Here is a 19,946-nt window from a genome sequence, read left to right as displayed (position 1 = left end):
AGGAGCACTTTGAGGAACTTCTGAATCCAACTAATACGCCCTCTATGTTAGAGGCAGTGCTGGAGGATGATGGAGGATCGTTGTCAATTTCCCAGGCGGAAGTCACTGATGTAGTCAAACAACTCCACAGTGGCAAAGCCCCTGGGATTGATGAGATCCGTCCAGAAATGCTCAAGGCTCTGGGTGTGGAGGGGCTGTCCTGGTTGACACGCCTCTTCAACATTGCATGGAAGTCTGGGACAGTGCCAAAGGAGTGGCAGACCGGGGTGGTGGTTCCCCTTTTTAAAAAAGGGGACCAGAGGGTGTGTGCCAATTACAGGGTATCATACTTCTCAGCCTCCCTGGTAAAGTCTACTCCAAGGTGCTGGAAAGGAGGGTTCGGCCGACAGTCGAACCTCGGGTTGAAGAGGAACAATGCGGATTCCGTCTTGGTCGTGGAACAACGGACCAGCTCTTTACTCTTGCAAGGATCCTGGAGGGAGCCTGGGAGTATGCCCAACCGGTCTACATGTGTTTTGTGGATCTGGAAAAGGCGTATGACCGGGTCTAAGGGTGGCTGGCGTCTCCCTTAGAGATAGGGTGAGAAGCTCAGTCATCCGTGAGGAGCTCGGAGTAGAGCCGCTGCTCCTTCGTGTCGAAAGGAGCCAGTTGAGGTGGTTCGGGCATCTGGTAAGGAAGCCCCCTGGGCGCCTCCCTAGGGAGGTGTTCCAGGCACGTCCAGCTGGGAGGAGGCCTCGGGGAAGACCCAGGACTAGGTGGAGGGATTATATCTCCAACCTGGCCTGGGAACGCCTCTGGATCCCCCAGTCGGAGCAGGTTAATGTTGCTCAGGAAAGGGAAGTTTGGGGTCCCCTGCTGGAGCTGCTCCCCCCGCGACCCGACACCGGATAAGCGGACGAAGATGGATGGATGGATCTTTTCTTTTCCGGAATTCGGCTTATTAGCCGACATGGCAATGGTATACATAAAAATGGCTGCTGTTCTGACCATTCTGCCATGTTGATTTGAATGGAAATGGCTTTTCTATCCATTTTCTTTCTATGATCAGGACATAAATGAGCGACTGCGTTGCAGTTTGCGTTTCCCACTGTCTGTATTAATTGTCCATTTCTTTATGTGGCAGCCTTCACATCCAAAAAGTAATCATGGATCTTGCATCTTGAATCTGTGTGTGTGTGTGTGTGTAGCTGCCTTGTTTGTGTCTTCTGAAGTATTATTTCACAGAGTAAGAGTGAACGCGATGATCTCCGCTGTGTAACTACCGGTGGGAGCCGAGCCAGTGCAGCAGGGGGAGGCCGCGGCGCTGCTTAATGCCAGACAAATGCTCACGGGTGGCAAACGATTGCAGAGAAATTTAGGTCAGTGTTGGAAAGAGGACTGTAGTAAATCAGCAGTGGAGTTGTCTGGCATGCTAATGTGTGGTGCAAAGATTAAAGACAACGCCGCGAATGAACACAAGTTGTTTCATTGAGTTTGGAAATGTGTTTCTCCGAGATGCCAACAGGAAATGTCCCGCTGCCTCTGAAAGCAGCGTGAATAAGCAACTCTCTGCTGAGTATTTACCTAAAGGATAAAGTGAGAGACAATCTGTCCTAATCCTCCGTCCATTTGCTGTTCAAGGTAAAGAGAAAAACAAGCTGCTGTTGGGGCGATGCTAAGCTCATGTTTCAATGCCACAGTTACTGTTTTCTGGAGTCTTCTTTAGACTTCTGCTCAATTACAGGTGCTCAGGCCTATGTTCCCACAGCCCTATGTTCCCACAGCCCTATGTTCCCACAGCCCTATGTTCCCACAGCCCTATGTTCCCACAGCCCTATGTTCCCACATTTCTAGGACATTTTCAAAATTAGGTCTTGTGTTCCTACATTTCCCTTCAATTTCAGCCCTATCCTCAACATAGGGCCTAATTTTCAGTGAAAAAAAAATCTTAGAAAGAGACGTTTTCAGAGGATTCAGCTGATGTTGTCGCATGGATTGTGTTGCTGCATTTTGCTTCATTTCACCAACTCGTCGACCGATTCGGAGCAGAGCAAACAGCGGCGTGTGAAAAGGAAACAAAACGGCTGAAAAAATGTTACAATGTTTCATTTTTTGCTCTTGTTTGAAATGACCAAATGAACCGAACTTGTGACGTTAAAGCACCCCCAAAAAATGTATACCATGTGACTGATTTATGGCTCTGAGAATGAGTACTTTACTGGGTAATATTTGAGTTTGCTGACCGTGTTGTTAAGCGGCCACATCAGCAGCACAACAACTAACTTCTTGTTTTTTGTTTTTTAAACACCTGCATGCACCTGTGCCTTTCACCTCAGGCCGTTTTCTTTCTGCGCCTCCCGTCTCTCCGTCTGCATTTCCTGTTAAATGAAATATAAGATTCAGCCGCGCCTTCTCGCTCCAGCAGCTTTCCTCCAGTCCCTGCTGTAAGCTTTTCTACACGACAGCACGGACAATTTGACTTTGAAGGTAGTTTCCAGGTAGAGCCAGATGGCCAGGTGTGTACCAGGCTTCGCCGCAGACATGCTGCTGTGTGTGTGTGTACGTGTGTGTGTGGCTTCTCAAGCTGAAAACATTTCTGTTTTCTGTTGTTTTTCAGGGGAAGAGTTTTACGAGACATCTCCCTACGAGCTGATCCATTTCTCAGAGGAATTCCGACATGCCTCCATCATCTCAGGTACCGCTCCAGCGTGTGTGTGTGTGTGTGTGTGTGTGTGTGTGTGTGTGTGTGTGTGTGTGTGTGTGTGTGTGTGTGTGTGTGTGTGTGTGTGTGTGTGTGTGTTGTTTTTCGAGCAGACTGACACACACTTATCAAGGTTGCAGCATCAGTGAGTGAGTGATCGTCCCTGGGATGTGTTTACCGAGACGAATACTGATCTCGGCGGCGGTTCCCCATTGATTCAGATGAACTGAGTGGCTCGCTCCATCTGTGGGTGCGTGAATGAATGAATGTGTGTTTTTGTAAACACAAGTGTGTGTGTGTGTGTGTGTGTGTGTGTGTGTCCAACTGAAGCGGCCCTTTCATTGAAAATGTGCTACAACGTGTTTCTCATTATTTGCAGGGCAGAGAGATAATACATTTTCCGGTTGGTGGGGCGGGGGCGGTTGGTACAGGGCATACAGTATCTCACAAAAGTGAGTACGCCCCTCACATTGCACACATACAAACATTAACACACACAGGAGTTCAAACCACAGAGGAATCCACAGCGGGACATTTAACCAGCAGAGAAAAAGACAGACATAGAGACATAGACAGACAGACACAGACAGATAAAGACAGACAGACATAGACAGACAGACAGAGAGACAGACACAGACAGACAGACAGACAGAGGTAAAGACAGACGGACAAAATCGCAATCACAGAAGTGAGTACACCCCTCACATTTTAGTAAATATTTCATTATATCTTTTAATGGGACAACACTGAAGAAATTACACTTTGCTACAATGTGAAGTATTAAGTGTCCAGCTTGTATAACAGTGTAAATGTGCTGTCCCCTCAAAATAACTCAACACACAGCCATTAATGTCTAAACCGCTGGCAACTAAAGTCAGTCCACCCCTATGTTAAATTCCCATAGAGGCAGACAGATGTTTATTTACTATGCGATACTATGCATCCTGATAAAGTTCCCTTGGCCTTTGGAATTAAAATAGCCCCACATCATCACATACCCTTCACCATACCTAGAGATTGACATGGGGTACTTTCCATAAAATCATCTCTCAATGCAAATCAAACTAGCTATGAGGCTAACTGAAATAAAACCATGCCAATCTCTAGGTATGGTGAAGGGTATGTGATGATGTGGGGCTATTTTTGGGGAGGAATGCAATGCTACCAAGCCACAGCCGAGCGACTTGCATCACCGCGACGTGTTTTTCGAGAGGTGCGCGTCAGGCTACGGCGTAGGGTCCGTGTCTCTGCAGATAATTGAATTACTGTTGCTGTTGAGACAACACATCTCTACCAGCCCCCCAGTGTACAGAAACAGTTTGAATTATTTCAACTGTCTGCGGAGGAAAACATGATCACACGATGCCCAGTTTGTGTTTACTCTGATTAAGAAGTCCATCACATTAGCATAATGAGCACGCTGTTTACTTGAACTCTGTCTTTCCCACTTTATGGTCTTAATGACTTCATAATTGCGTCTGGATGTAAACGGGGATGATCGTGGCGAGCACTAACGAGCATCGAGACGCCGAGACGACTTCCTCTGAGTCGGTACAGAAGGGCTCCGAGATTTCCCCGATGACACGTTCAGACGTTAAAGTCCATTGGACAACTGTGTCTGAATAGATACAGAATAGATACAGTACACGTCTCTGTTTATATACATATACAGTATATCCATGAGTTGCAGAAAAACAGTTCTCTCTTCAACGTCTTTTAGGGACCGCTTGGCTGAAAGAGAGACCGAGTAGGGTCCCCCTACTGAACATGTGTCAAACTCAAGGCCCGAGGGCCAAATCTGGCCCCTCGCAGATATTGATCTATATTATTAATATAGGTTCTCACAGCTTTTTTCAGTTTTGTTCAATGTTTTTGTCACTTTATCCAGCCTTTTCTGGTGCTTTTTCTTAAATAGCTAACTTTTCTAACTTTTCTTGGGCTTTATGTGGGCCAAAATATATATATATACAGTACAGGCCAAAAGTTTGGACACACCTTCTCATTCAATGTGTTTCTTTATTTTCATGACTATTTACATTGTAGATTCTCACTGAAGGCATCAAAACTATGAATGAACACATATGGAATTATGTACTTAACAAAAAAGTGTGAAATAACTGAAAACATGTCTTATATTTTAGATTCTTCAAAGTAGCCACCCTTTGCTTTTTTTGATAACTCTGCAAACCCTTGGTGTTCTCTCAATGAGCTTCATGAGGTAGTCACCTGAAATGGTTTCACCTTCACAGGTGTGCTTTGTCAGGGTTAATTAGTGGAATTTTTTCCCTTATTAATAAAAAAGCCAAGGGTGGCTACTTTGAGGAATCTAAAATATAAGACATGTTTTCAGTTATTTCACACTTTTTTGTAACATAACATAACAGAAGTTAAAGTCCATTAGACAACTGTCTCTGTAAGAGGGGTGTTATGTATATATATATATATAAGTTACATGTTACATGTCTGCATGGATTTAAAAACAGAGACAAAAACGTTGAAAAAATGCGACAAAAACTCAGAAGAAATTGTCTAAAAAAAACCTTGACCCCTGTATATATATATATATATATATATATATACATACATACATACATACATACATTACATATACTACTATTGAAGTTTTTGGTGCTTTTTTCAATTTTGTCAACGTTTTTTTTGGACAATTTTGTTTTGGCGCTTCTTTCGAGTTTTTTTAAGGACACATTTTTCAACGTTTTTGTCCCATTTTTAGGACAAGGGGTCAAGGTTTTTTTTAGACAATTTTTTCTGAGTTTTTGTCGCATTTTTTCAACGTTTTTGTCTCGGTTTTTAAATCCCTGCAGACATGTAACTTTGGGAAACACAGATCCACATTTTTCACTATTTTCTGACATTTTAGAGACGAAACAACTAATCCATTCATCCAGAAGATAATCCACACAATCAACAGTGCAAATACTCGGTTGTGGCAGCCCTAAATCTATATAAAAAGCACTAATTGATTTACACAATCTGCTTTCAGTGTTTGACTTTATGTACCTAAACATGTTTCCATTTCTCTCTCTCTCACTCTCTCTCTCTCTGCGTCAATCCATCAGCAGTCCTGTGATTGGTCATACTACATTAGAGCCGCCGCACAACACACTCTCTGACTCTGACTCTGTGTTCGCTTCACACACACACACACACACACACACACACACACACACACACACACACACACACACACACACACACACACACACACACAGGAGTTTCTGAGGAGTGTTTAAATGTCAGAAGCCCCGAGCAATACATCGTCATTAACACTTTCTCTGTGTGTGTGTGTGTGTGTGTGTCTGTGTGTGTTTGTGTGTGTGTGTGTGTGGTCAAACAGCTGTGAAATAGACTTGCAGCTCTGTAAATTGGCTTTTGCTCTCTCAGATTAACACAACACAAGTACAAACACGGTCAAAGCAGGAGAGCTGCAACCGACGCAACTTCAAAAGCACTTTCTGCCACCCCCCCCCCCTTTCTCGCTCTCTCTTCAGATCTTACACACACACACACACACAAGCAGAGAGTGCAGGTAGTGTGTAACATCTCAATTATTTCCAATATGCGACCTTCAGCACCGCCGAAAAAACCCAACATCAATCTCTGTGTGTGTGCTAACTCTCGGAGAAGGGAGCTCCTGTATAAATCAATCTAAAATAAAAACCATAACAGTTAGAGTGGTCATTCTTCTCTTTTTGTTGTTGTTGCAGAAAGCTATGACATGATGATGCAGAAGCTGCGTCATCATGTCATATGCTCGTGATGATGTTGTCACGTTATGTGACGATGTCATCACGTTTTGTGACACCCGATGCAAAATAATAATAATGCTGATAACTAGCCGTGGCATTCCCCCACAATGTGGGAGATCGTTGTTTCCATGCTCCTGTTTAAATCGATCTAAAATAAAAAAACATAACTGCATATGAGCGTTGATTCTGATTGCAGCAGAAAGCTAAGGCTTCTGTCTTTCGCATCATTACGTCTTTATGCTCGTGGTGACGTCAACAAGTTACGTGACGTTCGGTGCAAATCACCTTTACACTCTGCTCATAAAACACATAACTTCTGGAGTGTTACGGAATATTGTTGTTTGTGTTTATTTAGTAACATTTGATAAAAAATGTCCGACCTGTGTAAGTTTTTTAAATTCATGACACAATGTCAATACTTTTATGAATTATTCTGGTGTATTGACTTAAGTAACCTTTTAGCGTAGGTTGTTCTGATTTTAGGGATATGAACAGTGTTGGGCAAGTTACTTCCAAAATGTAATACATTATAGATTACTAGTTACTGTCAATTGAGAGTAATTAGTTATATTACAATATTACTGTCTCTGAATTGTAATGCTTTACACTACTTCTGCGTTACTTTTGAGTTACTTTCACCAAAATAAAAGCGGAAGTATGACTTGGCAGCTAGCTTGAGAATTTCACCACCGGATCAATAAAGTCTTTATCCACTATGTACATTATAATTTATTAATGTTATGTTGTATTATTAATCAGAATCTGCAAAGTAACTAAAGCTATGCAATAAATAGTGAAGTAAAACGTACAATAGCCTACTTGGCTCTGAATTGTGGTGGACTAGAAGTAGCCTAATAAGTAGGATTAAATGAAAATACTCACTTAAAAGCACCTTACAATTGAACCGAAGCAGCATACGGAAGGCTATAGTTACTTTCCACCGTTGATAAATGTAATGAGATTATGTGTAGCAAGACTAAACATTAATTCCTGACATGTTGTTATCTGTCAGTCGCTCGGGCACATTGCTGTCGGTACAGACAGGACACAGATGTCCCTAGCCTACCGTCTCTGGTAGGGTTGGGTACCGAAACCCGGTTCCACTAGGAAACTGGTTCCTATGCAACCGGTAGGAATCGGACCGGATTCAAACGCATATTTCGGTTCCTCATTTCAGTTCCACTTAATGTTTCAACTGAAATGTTTTCCCTCTGTCGCTCCGAAACGGACGTAAAAAATATCACACTTTCTCTGTAGTCTGCCGTTAGCTAGCTACCGTAAATCTAGGCTACTTTTAAAATGCCATATTTTCCCCTCTGGGCTCACCAAAATGGACGTAAAAGCATATTAACCATTCACTGCACGTGATCGCTAGTAAACATATTACATCTTTGATGTCATTTTTCAGTTTTTCAAGAATCTGTTTAGGAATCGGAATCGTTTTAAAAGTACCAGTTTGGCATCAGAATTGTTAAAAATCCAAACGATACCCAACCCTAGTCTCTGGTTCTGGCTCTGACCACGGGAACAGTGACGGGACAGCTCGCTTCAACGCAGCGTAAACAAGTCCTGAAAATAATGTCCGTCTCGCAAATGTATCCATCTCTGCAGTCATCTCAACCATCGAATACAGCAACAGGAAATAATACTCCCAGTGTTGGTGAATTCTTAAAAAACAAACGGCACTAAATGTCGGGTTAAAATGCGTTGTAACTCGCGTTACTGAGATTGTAACAGGTATAATATTACCGAAATGTAATTAGTAATGCGTTATATTACTATGTTACAGCAAAAAGGAATACATTACTGTAATTGCGTTACTTTTGTAACGCGTTACTCCCAACATTGGATATAATGCATGTGAAGATACTCCAGGAAATGACATCACAATAAGGAGAAATAGCAACCCAGTGCGGGCCCCGAGTGTTTCTGCTGCAGAGTTGAGGCGGTTGGATCTGTTTGCAGTGTGTCCGTGTCTCTCAGATCAGCTGTCGACTGAATCTGAAAAGCATGATGTGAAGATTCGGCCGACACGGGGCCGCCGAATGCTCCGAGCAGATAACGAAGGAAACAAGTGAGAGGGAGAGGCGGGAGGGAGGGAGAGATAAGAGGATAATACAGAAGTGTGTTAAATAGCAGTGGCAGAAGAAAGAGCAGTGGAACATTAAAGTATGTTTCAGACACGAGTGTCGCGAATCGATTGGAGGGAAAGGCTCGGCGTGACAGAGTGTTTGTGAATATGACGGTGTGTGTGTGTGTGTGTGTGTGTGTGTGTGTGTGTCTGTGTGTGTGTGCGTGTGTGTGTGTGTTCATGACAAAGTGAGCCCCAGAAGAAGTTTTAAACTGTTTTGCAGACTTGAAAGTAACAGCATGAGAGAATATTTAAGTTATCAGGGTATGCCTGATGTGTGTTAGCAAATAATATACACATATATATATATATATATATATACACATGTTGCCAACAAGGGCTGCACGATATGAGGAAAATATGCGATAATGTTAATGAACATCGCGATATTACCTGCGATAAATAAATGGATAATAAAGGGTAATTACTGTATTTTTCATCCTGGACCCTATTTTCCTATGTTTTTGTGTCTGAAGCTCTGTTCGCACGGGATTAGTATCATCTGGGGACCTCGTGCAATTTAGAAATGACCCCCACACATCTGAGTTTTGTGTCGTGCATTCGCACGGGGTAAGCGAATGCGCCACGTTCGTATCTTTCAGGCGGTATCTTTTAGGCGGTATCTTTTAGGCGGTATCTTTTAGGCGGTATCTTTTAGGCGGTATCTTTTAGGCAGTATCTTTTAGGCAGCATCTTTTAGCAGTATCTTTTAGCAGTATCTTTTAGCAGTATCTTTTAGCAGTATCTTTTAGCAGTATCTTTTAGGCAGCATCTTTTAGCAGTATCTTTTAGCAGTATCTTTTAGGCAGCGTCTTTTAGCAGTATCTTTTAGCAGTATCTTTTAGCAGTATCTTTTAGGCAGCATCTTTTAGGCAGTATCTTTTAGCAGTATCTTTTAGCAGTATCTTTTAGGCAGCATCTTTTAGCAGTATCTTTTAGGCAGCATCTTTTAGCAGTATCTTTTAGCAGTATCTTTTAGGCAGCATCTTTTAGGCAGTATCTTTTAGGCAGTATCTTTTAGGCGGTATCTTTTAGGCAGTATCTTTTAGGCGGTATCTTTTAGGCAGTATCTTTTAGGCGGTATCTTTTAGGCAGTATCTTTTAGGCGGTATCTTTTAGGCAGTATCTTTTAGGCAGCATCTTTTAGCAGTATCTTTTAGCAGTATCTTTTAGGCAGCATCTTTTAGCAGTATCTTTTAGCAGTATCTTTTAGCAGTATCTTTTAGCAGCATCTTTTAGCAGTATCTTTTAGCAGTATCTTTTAGGCAGCATCTTTTAGCAGTATCTTTTAGCAGTATCTTTTAGCAGTATCTTTTAGGCAGCATCTTTTAGGCAGTATCTTTTAGCAGTATCTTTTAGCAGTATCTTTTAGGCAGCATCTTTTAGCAGTATCTTTTAGGCAGCATCTTTTAGCAGTATCTTTTAGCAGTATCTTTTAGGCAGCATCTTTTAGGCAGTATCTTTTAGGCAGTATCTTTTAGCAGTATCTTTTAGGCAGTATCTTTTAGCAGTATCTTTTAGCAGTATCTTTTAGGCAGCATCTTTTAGCAGTATCTTTTAGCAGTATCTTTTAGGCAGCATCTTTTAGCAGTATCTTTTAGCAGTATCTTTTAGCAGTATCTTTTAGGCAGCATCTTTTAGCAGTATCTTTTAGCAGTATCTTTTAGGCGGTATATTTTAGGCAGTATCTTTTAGGCAGTATCTTTTAGGCAGTATCCTTTAGGCAGTATCTTTTAGCAGTATCTTTTAGGCAGTATCTTTTAGGCAGTATCTTTTAGACAGTATCTTTTAGGCAGTATCTTTTAGGCAGTATCTTTTAGGCAGTATCTTTTAGGCAGTATCTTTTAGACAGTATCTTTTAGCAGTATCTTTTAGGCAGTATCTTTTAGCAGTATCTTTTAGGCAGTATCTTTTAGCAGTATATTTTAGGCAGTATCTTTTAGGCAGTATCTTTTAGGCCGTATCTTTTAGGCCGTATCTTTAGGATGTCCAGGGTTTTAACATTTCTATTCAGTCAGAATAAATCAGCAGAAGTAAAAAGCATCAGGATGTTGTTGTTGTGTCCTCGTGGTTCTCAGATGCTCACTTCATCAGACACAATCACTTCACAGCGGCTGAGCGGACTCATCACTCCTCCAAATAAATATCTCGTCTTCCTCATTTCTAATTTGAATCTTCGTCGTTTTAAAGCTCTGTCAGAGACCTCGATGTGTTTTTGACTTCAGAGACGACACAGATCTTCTTTCATTCATTCGGCCGTCCAGATCTGAAGAAATCTCCTACGCTCGACATGTTCACTGACTGACGCTTCAGCTTTTACAATCCTGTCAGACAAGATGAGTTTCTCTAAGATGGCAGCACTTCAGAGAGGAGAGGAGACAGGGAACAGGGAGAGGACACAGGAAAGAGAAAAAGGAGACAGGGAACAGGAGACATGGGAACAGGTGACAGGAGACAAGGAACAGGGAGAGGACACAGGAAACAGGAGACAAGGGAACAGGGAACGAGAGAGAGAAAGGAAGGAGAGGGAAAGAGGAAACAAGTAAAAGAGGAGAGGAGGATAGGAGGGGAAAGGGTGAGATTAGAGGAAAGGAAACAAGAAAGGAGATGAGGAAAGAAAGGAAGACGAAACTAGAAAGGAGAAGAGACAAGGAGAGAACAAAAGGGGAGGACATGAAAGGATGCAACAAAGGAGTGGGATGGAAAGAAGGAGAGAAAAGAGACAAGAGGAGACAAGTTGAGAGGAAAGATGAGAGGAGACAAGGAGACAGGAAAACCGGAAGAGGAGAAAACAACCAAGAAAAGAGAAGAAAGGTGAAGAGGAAATGTGAGACGAGAAGCTGAAAAAGCAGAAAAGAGAGAAAAGAGATAATCTATCCACAGGGGAGAGAGAGAGTGTGTGTGTGTGTGTGTGTGCGTGTCTGTGTGTGTGTGTGTCTGTCTGTCTGTTTGTGTGTGCGTGTGTGTGTCTGTGTGTGTGCGTGTCTGTGTGTGTGTCTTTTGTGTGTGTGTATGTGTGTCTGTTTGTGTGTGTGTGTGTGTGTTTGTGTGTGTTTATCTGTGTGTGTGTGTTTGTGTCTGTTTGTGTTTGTGTGTGTGTGTGTCAGTGTGCATGTTTCTGTCTGTGTGTCTGTGTCTGTATGTGTGTGTGCGCGTGTGTTTGTGTATTCGTGTGTGTGTGTGTGTCTGTTTGAGTTGTGTGTGTGTGTGTGTGTGTGTGTGTGCATGTGTGTGTGCGTGCATGCTTTACTTCACTAAGCCGTTGCCCACGTTCTTCAAAGCATTTATTCGCTTTTTCAGATTTTCTCTAACTTCTGTTAAGATTTGTGATACATCTGGACAGAAACCTGGCTTGTATTTTTTGGGACTCGGTGTGATGAGGAGACTGTTTGCGGACAGGAAGACAGATATGTGATGTTCAGAGTCTCTTAAAAAAATGAAAGATCCTCGACCAAGGCGCAGACGTGCGCGTTTTTCAGATTTAAAGTCGACACAAAGCTGCAGCTGCATTCAGGGGTCAGATTTGAGGAATTTGTGTGGGAAAAATGAAATGCAGGATTTAAAAAAAAAAAAAAAAAATATATTATATTGTGATTTTAATAGGCTCGATTAGGATTAGCGCTGGGATTAGGATTTGGATTAGCATGTTGCTACATGATGCAGTTTGAATGCAGTTTTCAGCTTTAGACATTTATGTTTCTTTCTAAGGGTCCTATATTACACCCGGCGCAGCGCAGAGTGTTTTAGCTAGTTTAAGACCGACCCAGTTGTCAGTTTCCCGTCCAGCACCCACGTCGTTTAAAAAACAAATGCAGCTGTGCCCATCTGTGCGCCCATGCTAGTTTTACAGGGAGGTGTGTTCAGGTGCATTCTGGGCGTGCTGGTCTTACAGGGAGGTGTGTTCAGGTACATTCTGGGCATATTGCTATCTTGAGGCAGCGGGAAGTGATGGTGCCATTGACCAACAAAAACCTATATATATATATATATATATATATATATATATATATATATATATATATATATATATATATATATATATATATATATACAGTACAGGCCAAAAGTTTGGACACACCTTCTCATTCAATGTGTTTCCTTTTTATTTTCATGACTATTTGCATTGTAGATTCTCACTGAAGGCATCAAAATTTTGAATGAACACATATGGAATTATGTACTTAACAAAAAAGTGTGAAATAACTGAAAACATGTCTTATATGACTACCTCATGAAGCTCATTGAGAGAACACCAAGGGTTTGCAGAGTTATCAAAAAAGCAAAGGGTGGCTACTTTGAAAAAAAAAAAAATAAAAAATTTTTTCAATTATTTCAAGCACTTTTCTTGTTAAGTACATAATTCATATGTGTTCATTCATAGTTTTGATGCCTTCAGTGAGAATCTAAAAAAAAAACATTGAATGAGAAGGTTTGTCCAAACTTTTGGCCTGTACTGTATATATATGAGAGAGAGAGAGAGAGAGAGAGAGAGAGAGAGAGAGAGAGTGAGTAAGACAGCAAGTATCCGGGGCAGAAGTGCAGGCCAATTAGAGTTGCCCTAAGGTTGTCCTGTTATCTTTCTCACACACAGCCTCAACAGGATCAACGCACAAAGCCCGGCCCTGGGGCGCACACACACACACACACACACACACACACACACACACACACACACACACACACACACACACACACAAAAAACACACACACAAAAAATCCATTCATTCAGTCACATAATGTTTTATTAACTCCTGTATCCCTGCACACACAAAACACACACACTCTCTCTCTCTCTCTCTCTCTCTCTCACACACACAAACACACACACACACACACACACAGAGACATGATCTAACAAGGTCAAACGCAGAACTGAAGGGAGGAAGTGGGCGAGAGGCAGAGAGCGAGAGAGAGCGAGATATATAGAGAGGGGGGGGGAATTGGAGATGAGTGGGGAAAGAGAGAAAGAGGCCGAGTTGTGACAGAAAGAGAGAAAAATGAAAAGAACTAAGGAAGACGGGAAGAACAAACCGAAGGCGCCGAAGGAGAGTCAGCTGCTCTCTCTGGTTAGAAAGGCTTCTCGATCCGCTGGAAACAGGCAGAGATGTTCGTCTCACAGTAGCACACGACATATACTACAGTTAATTGGTCCATTGTGTATATTAGGAATGGAGATTTCGGGACACAGATTGTCTCTCCGCCTGCTTCTGGTCTCTCATTTTTTGCTAGTTTCTGGTTCCTGTTGACGATGTTGTTTGATGGCAGGACAATGCATTTTAATTCACTGATATCATACCACGGGACATTTCAATTCCATTTAAAGTGTCAAATCCTAACAGAAGTTATCTCAGGACACTTTACAGATAGAGTAGGTCTAGACCACACTATAATTTACAAAGACCCAACAATCCCCCCCCCCCCAACAGCAAGCATTTGGTACAAAAGCAGCAAGGAAAAAATTTCCTAACAGACAGAAACCTCGGAGAGAAACAGGCTCTTGGTAGGCAGACATCTGCCTTTACAACCCGTTCTCACTCCCAACTTGTAAAATTCTGACACTTGGTCAGTGTATCTCAGCATCAGATAAGACGCAAAAAAATCACCCTTCAGCGTCTGTATGGAATGTAGAGAGACAGCAGTAGAGAGTAGTATGTAGAGAGAAAACAGTAGAGAGTAGTATTAAGAGAGACAACGGTAGAGAGTAGTATGTAGAGAGACAACTGTAGAGAGTAGTATGAAGAGAGACAGCAGTAGAGAGTAGTATGTAGAGAGACAACAGTAGAGAGTAGTACGTAGAGAGACAACAGTAGAGAGTAGTACGAAGAGAGACAACAGTAGAGAGTAGTATTAAGAGAGACAACGGTAGAGAGTAGTATGTAGAGAGACAACTGTAGAGAGTAGTATGAAGAGAGACAGCAGTAGAGAGTAGTATGTAGAGAGACAACAGTAGAGAGTAGTACGTAGAGAGACAACAGTAGAGAGTAGTATAGAGAGACAACAGTAGAGTGTAGTATGTAGAGGGGACAACAACTGTAGAGAGTAGTATGTAGAGAGACAACAGTAGAGAGTAGTATGTAGAGAGACAACAGTGAGAGAGTAGTGCAGAGGAGGACAACAGTAGAGAGTGAGTATGTAGAGGACAACGGTAGAGAGTGAGTATGAAGAGAGACAACAGTAGAGAGTGGTATGTAGAGAGACAGCAGTAGAGAGTAGTATGTAGAGACAAGCGATTAGAGAGTAGTATGAAGAGAGACAGCAGTAGAGAGTGAGTATGTAGAGAGACAGCAGTAGAGAGTAGTATGTAGAAAGACAACAGTAGAGAGTAGTATGTAGAGACAGCAGTAGAGAGTAGTATGTAGAGACAACAGTAGAGAGTAGTATGTAGAGGGACAGCAATAGAGAGTAGTATGTAAGAGGAGACAACAGTAGAGAGTAGTATGTAGAGGACAACAGTGAGAGTAGTATGTAGAGACAACAGTAGAGAGTAGCATGTAGAGAGACAACAGTAGGGAGTAGTATGTAGAGAGACAACAGTAGAGAGTGAGTATGTAGAGAGACAGCAGTAGAGAGTAGTATGAAGAGACAATGAGTAGAGAGGAGTGAGTATGTAGAGACAACGGTAGAGAGTGGTATGAGAGGACAGCGTGGGGATTAAGCATGCATGTGGCAGAAGTAGTATGAAAGTAGAGGGCAAAATTATGTAGAAAGAAGTGAGATGGTAGAGTGAAAACGGTAGATTAAGAACAGGAGTAAGTGATGTAGAGGACAAAGGGTAGTATGAAGGAGAAGAGTAGAGTGGTAGATGGGGAACAGAAGAGTAGGTATGTAGAGAGACAGCAGTAGAGAGTGCGAGGAGACAGAGTAGAAATGGTACGAAGAGAGACAACAGTAGAGAGTGGTATGTGGAGACAAGTAGAGTGAGTATGTAGAGGCAATATGAAATGGTATTAGAGGACAACAGTAGAGTGTATATATAGAGGGACATGAGAAGTGGTATGAAGGAGGACAACAGTGAGAGTGGTGTAGAGAGAAGCGGTAGAAATTAGCGTAATGAGAGACGATTGGAGAGTAGTAGTAAAGACAACAGTAGAGAGTGGTATGTAGAGACAGCAGTAGGGAGTGGTATGAAGAGACAGGGTAGAGTGGCATGTAGAGAGAGGGTTACAGGTGGTATGTAGAAGACAACAGTGGAATGGTATGTAGAGAGACAGCAGTAGAGAGTAGTATGAAGAGAGACAACAGTAGAGAGTAGTATGTAGAGAGACAGCAGTAGAGAGTAGTATGAAGAGAGACAATAGTAGAGAGTAGTATGTAGAGAGACAGCAGTAGAGAGTAGTATGTAGAGAGACAGCAGTAGAGAGCAGTATTTAGAGTAATTTTATTGTAACCCCAAACCACCATCATTTTTATTAACTTAACTAAGTAGCTTCAACTCAAGTTAAATGAGTCATATCTTTGGATGTTTTTATTCTATTGTAGGGTTAGGGTTAGGGTTAGTGTAAAGGTTTGACCTGGCAGCAGGGGCGACACAAAAAGCGCCAAAAATGTCAACAAAAAGGTCCCAAAAAGCAACAAAAAGCATGAAAAAATAACGACAAAAATCGTCATGAAAGTATAAAATGTCAAAAAAAGGGACCAAAATGTTGAAAATAGTGACAAAGAAAGCATCAAAAGGGTAATGACAAAGCGACAGACGTTGAAAAAGGCGACAAAAAGTCCCCGAAGGTATCCAGCGTCTGGCTCCGCCCCTGGCTGGCTTGGTGTGGCTGTTGCATAGGGTGACCAGACGTCCATTTTGAGTTGCGTGTCCCAGTGTCCCGACAAAAGCCTGTTGGGACGCTAAAATGTCCCGGTTTACACCAACCATTATGAAATGGTCCCGGTTGTCAGCGGTTACATAGCCATCGTGGTCTTATTATAGCCTGGTCATTAACTAAACCCATGTAGAAAGACTAATAAAGTGCGCAGCGTATGATTTTAACAATGTGTGTGTGTGTGTGTGTGTGTGTGTCAGTCAATCGTAGCGGTTTGCATAATCTGTGCAGCCAGCCTTACAATGTGTATTTGTAAACATTGTTGCAATGCCAATTCCTGATGATTCATAAGATATAAAGGAATGAAGTAATGCACAAATCATGAATTAATTCATGCATGAGTTCATAATTCATGTACCCTTACCTTAAAGTGTTACCATAACTTCAGTTCAAGCCTGCGGCAGCAGTTCCAGATAATTCGTTTAGTGCCATGCGATGAAAAAGTTCAGTGGGTGCATTTTCCAAAGGAATGCTTTAATTCTGAAAAATAAAGTTGGTCCCACACGAAACTCAATCAGTGTCTTTTAATATTATTTCTTAGATATGTAGGCTACATACCAAGAAAATTCATGAATATTAGCTGAGATACCCCATTATATTAGCTGAGATACCCCATTATGTTGTGAGCAATAGGCCTATGTGTTCTGTTGGCAAAATTGTGTCTAAACTGTCTGTGTGTATGTCTGACCTGGGCTGGCGCGTAGGTGCGCCTTAAAGTGGCGTAAGCACCCTCTGCGGCACGAAAGTCGTCCCGCGTTTTAGTTCCGGGAAATCTGGACACCCTACTGTTGCAGTGTTTATACGCTATTAACTCAATTTAAAATGTATTCTATTTTGGGATTTTTTTTAATGCTGATATAGTATTTAGTGCGCAGAGACTGTCCTGAGGTTTGGTGTTGCGGCGATGCGAGCCTGATAGACTCATTAACCTGCAGAGAGCCCGAGCTGCTGCAGCTGCTGGGAAGTCTTCATCCTGCACTCATTAAGACGAGCCTCAGACTGTAACGCAGAGCTGCACACAGCACTCAGCCCGTTGGGCTTCCAGCAGCGCACGCCTGCCTCATTTCACACAATCAATAAGCTCGGGTGCACGGAGGTGCGTGCCGCTCCTCGGAGACCAAAGAAAGCGACAAAATGTGGAAAAATGCAACAACACAGCAACAACAAGCATCCAACGTCGGAAAAAGCGACAAAAATGTTGAAAAAGTGACAAAAAGTGACACAAATTTAGAAAAATGCTACAAAAAAGGCTATTAAGAATGCGACAAAAATGTCCAAAAAAGAAGACAAAAAAGCGACAAAAATGTCCAAAAAAGAAGACAAAAAAGCGTCAAAAACAGCAATTAAAAAAGCGACAAAAAGCAATAAAAACTTTAGAAAAAAAGCGACAAAAAAAGGCTATTAAGAATGCAACAAAAATGTCCAAAAAAGGCGAAAGAAATGTGACAAAAATGCTCCAAGGCTACAAAAAAGTCAAAAAAGCTGGGTTTTGTAAGGATTATACAAAAGACGTGTTCGTTCTGATTTCTGGAGGAAGGAGAGAGGCTGGGGTCGAATTGAAAGTTAAGCAAAAGGTTTAATAAAACAACATGAAAACGACAGTCAAAACACAATTAAACATAAAACATAAAACACTGCCAGCAGCAGACTGCAAACATGCTTCCCCTTGTGGGGACACAGATTGCAGCCATGCGACATGACAAAACAATACACTGTAACCAGCGGACCACAGAACCTGTTCCCTTGTCGGGTCCCAGGCTTGTGGTCCCGAATCTTTCTCCTGTTCCCACATTTATTCCTGTCTGTCAGGATAAGGACACACCTCTGGATTTCAGGTCACAGACTAAGGTTGATTATCATGTAGTGCTGATTCTACAGTAATATGCATTTCCTTTGTTCTAATCACGTCTAGCTCAACAGGGGATGGCTCCCCCAAAAAGAGACAACAGTTACTTTTCCTGTGGGGACAATGAGTCTTCTACAGCATCTACTTTCATGCTAAATAACCGACATGACCTAATCAATTCTTTAGAAGCTTGAGTTTGGGTGAGGCAGTCAAATGCTGATTAGTGTATTTGATTAGATCTACCTGCAAACTGCATATAACCAAAAGTACATTGTTTTCAAAACGTAAGCATAGTTTTAACTTTTTACAACCTAACAGTTTAACAAACATGTCAAAAAAGCAACAGAAAAAAAAACATAAATAGGGACAAAAATGTAGGAAAAAAGCGACAAAGATGTCCAAAAAAAACCAAAAGAAAATGAGGATTGTACATCTATCTATCTCTTCATCCTGCACTCATTAAGACGAGCCTCAGACTGTAACGCAGAGCTGCACACAGCACTCAGCCCGTTGGGCTTCCAGCAGCGCACGCCTGCCTCATTTCACACAATCAATAAGCTCGGGTGCACGGAGGTGCGTGGCGCTCCTCGGAGACCAAACGCGCTCATTTAGCGGAGTGCACTACAGCAGGAAGCACTCGAGTGGCTGGAGAGCTCCTTTATGTTTGCTGAACACAAATGTTCTGCATAACAAGTCCTAACCAGACCGTCCCAACCTTCGTTTAGCTCCCTGGACAGACAGGTGAATCCTTCGCCATGTCGTCTGACTTCAAAGCTCTGAAGACGAGACTTGCCGGAGGAAAACGAGCATTTTGTTGCTCCATCTTTGGCTTCGGTCGGGATGGAGATGTTATGAATATTCCAGCAGATTTCAGCTCAAAGTGAATGACTCAGAACAGAGCATCTTATCTTTAAATGCTGCCGAGATCCTTCTGAGAGTTTGTGGGGAAACTTGGCCCAAATGAAAGAACTTCAGAGTTAGTCTGAAGCTAGTCTACACACACACATATACATATACATATACATATATATATATATATATATATATATATTTCAAAGACAGCGACATGCAGTTTGCGTCCAACCAGAAGTGCAAAAAAAAGCAGAAAAGTGCAACGTGATATACAAGTATAGACAGATGGTGAATAGGCAAGACAAGAAATATATTGCAGTGTTATAAGAGCAGAATAAATATGGCTATGTAATATGAACAATGCATGAAAAACATGTACAGATATGTATCAGCAGTGACATTATAATAGTAGTAAAAATAATATAGATATACGCAGTGTATACATACACACACACACACACACCACACACACACACACACACACACACACACACACATATATATATACAGTGAAACTTGTAATGGAAGACTTTTACTTTAGTTTAAGATCAGAGTACTTCGTCCAACCTCTATTGAACTGACATTTATTCTTGACTGTACAGCTCTGACTCTGAGTGTGCAACTCCTAACGGTTGATCTATACAGCTGTGTGTGTGTGTGTGTGTGTGTGTGTGTGTGTGAGTGCGTGCGTGCGTGTCGTAAACTGTCAGTAGGTGTTTTAGTTTGAAGAACATGTTCCACCGAAGCAGACTTTGTCAGCGAGAATAAAATACTCACTACACTATTTAATCTTGTAAACTCCTGCGTACACACTAAGTGAGTGTGTGAGTGTGTGTGAGTGTGTGTGTGTGTG

The 19,946-nt window shown here is 41.9% G+C and overlaps 1 protein-coding gene across 2 annotated transcripts in view; it reads left to right on the top strand.

Annotated features, from left to right (window-relative positions):
- gfra2b (GDNF family receptor alpha 2b) overlaps positions 1–19,946 on the top strand; it is a 118,511-nt gene that overhangs the window by 50,137 nt on the left and 48,428 nt on the right. For both annotated transcript variants that reach the window (XM_039780814.1, XM_039780815.1), the window contains exon 3: positions 2,597–2,674. In XM_039780814.1, the coding sequence (XP_039636748.1) occupies positions 2,597–2,674 (78 nt within the window). The remainder of the gene's footprint in view (positions 1–2,596; positions 2,675–19,946) is intronic.

This window comes from Perca fluviatilis, chromosome 17, assembly GCF_010015445.1.
Source record: "Perca fluviatilis chromosome 17, GENO_Pfluv_1.0, whole genome shotgun sequence".
In the NCBI taxonomy this organism is placed as follows: Eukaryota; Metazoa; Chordata; class Actinopteri; order Perciformes; family Percidae; genus Perca; species Perca fluviatilis.
This window is presented reverse-complemented; position numbering and strand designations above follow the sequence as displayed.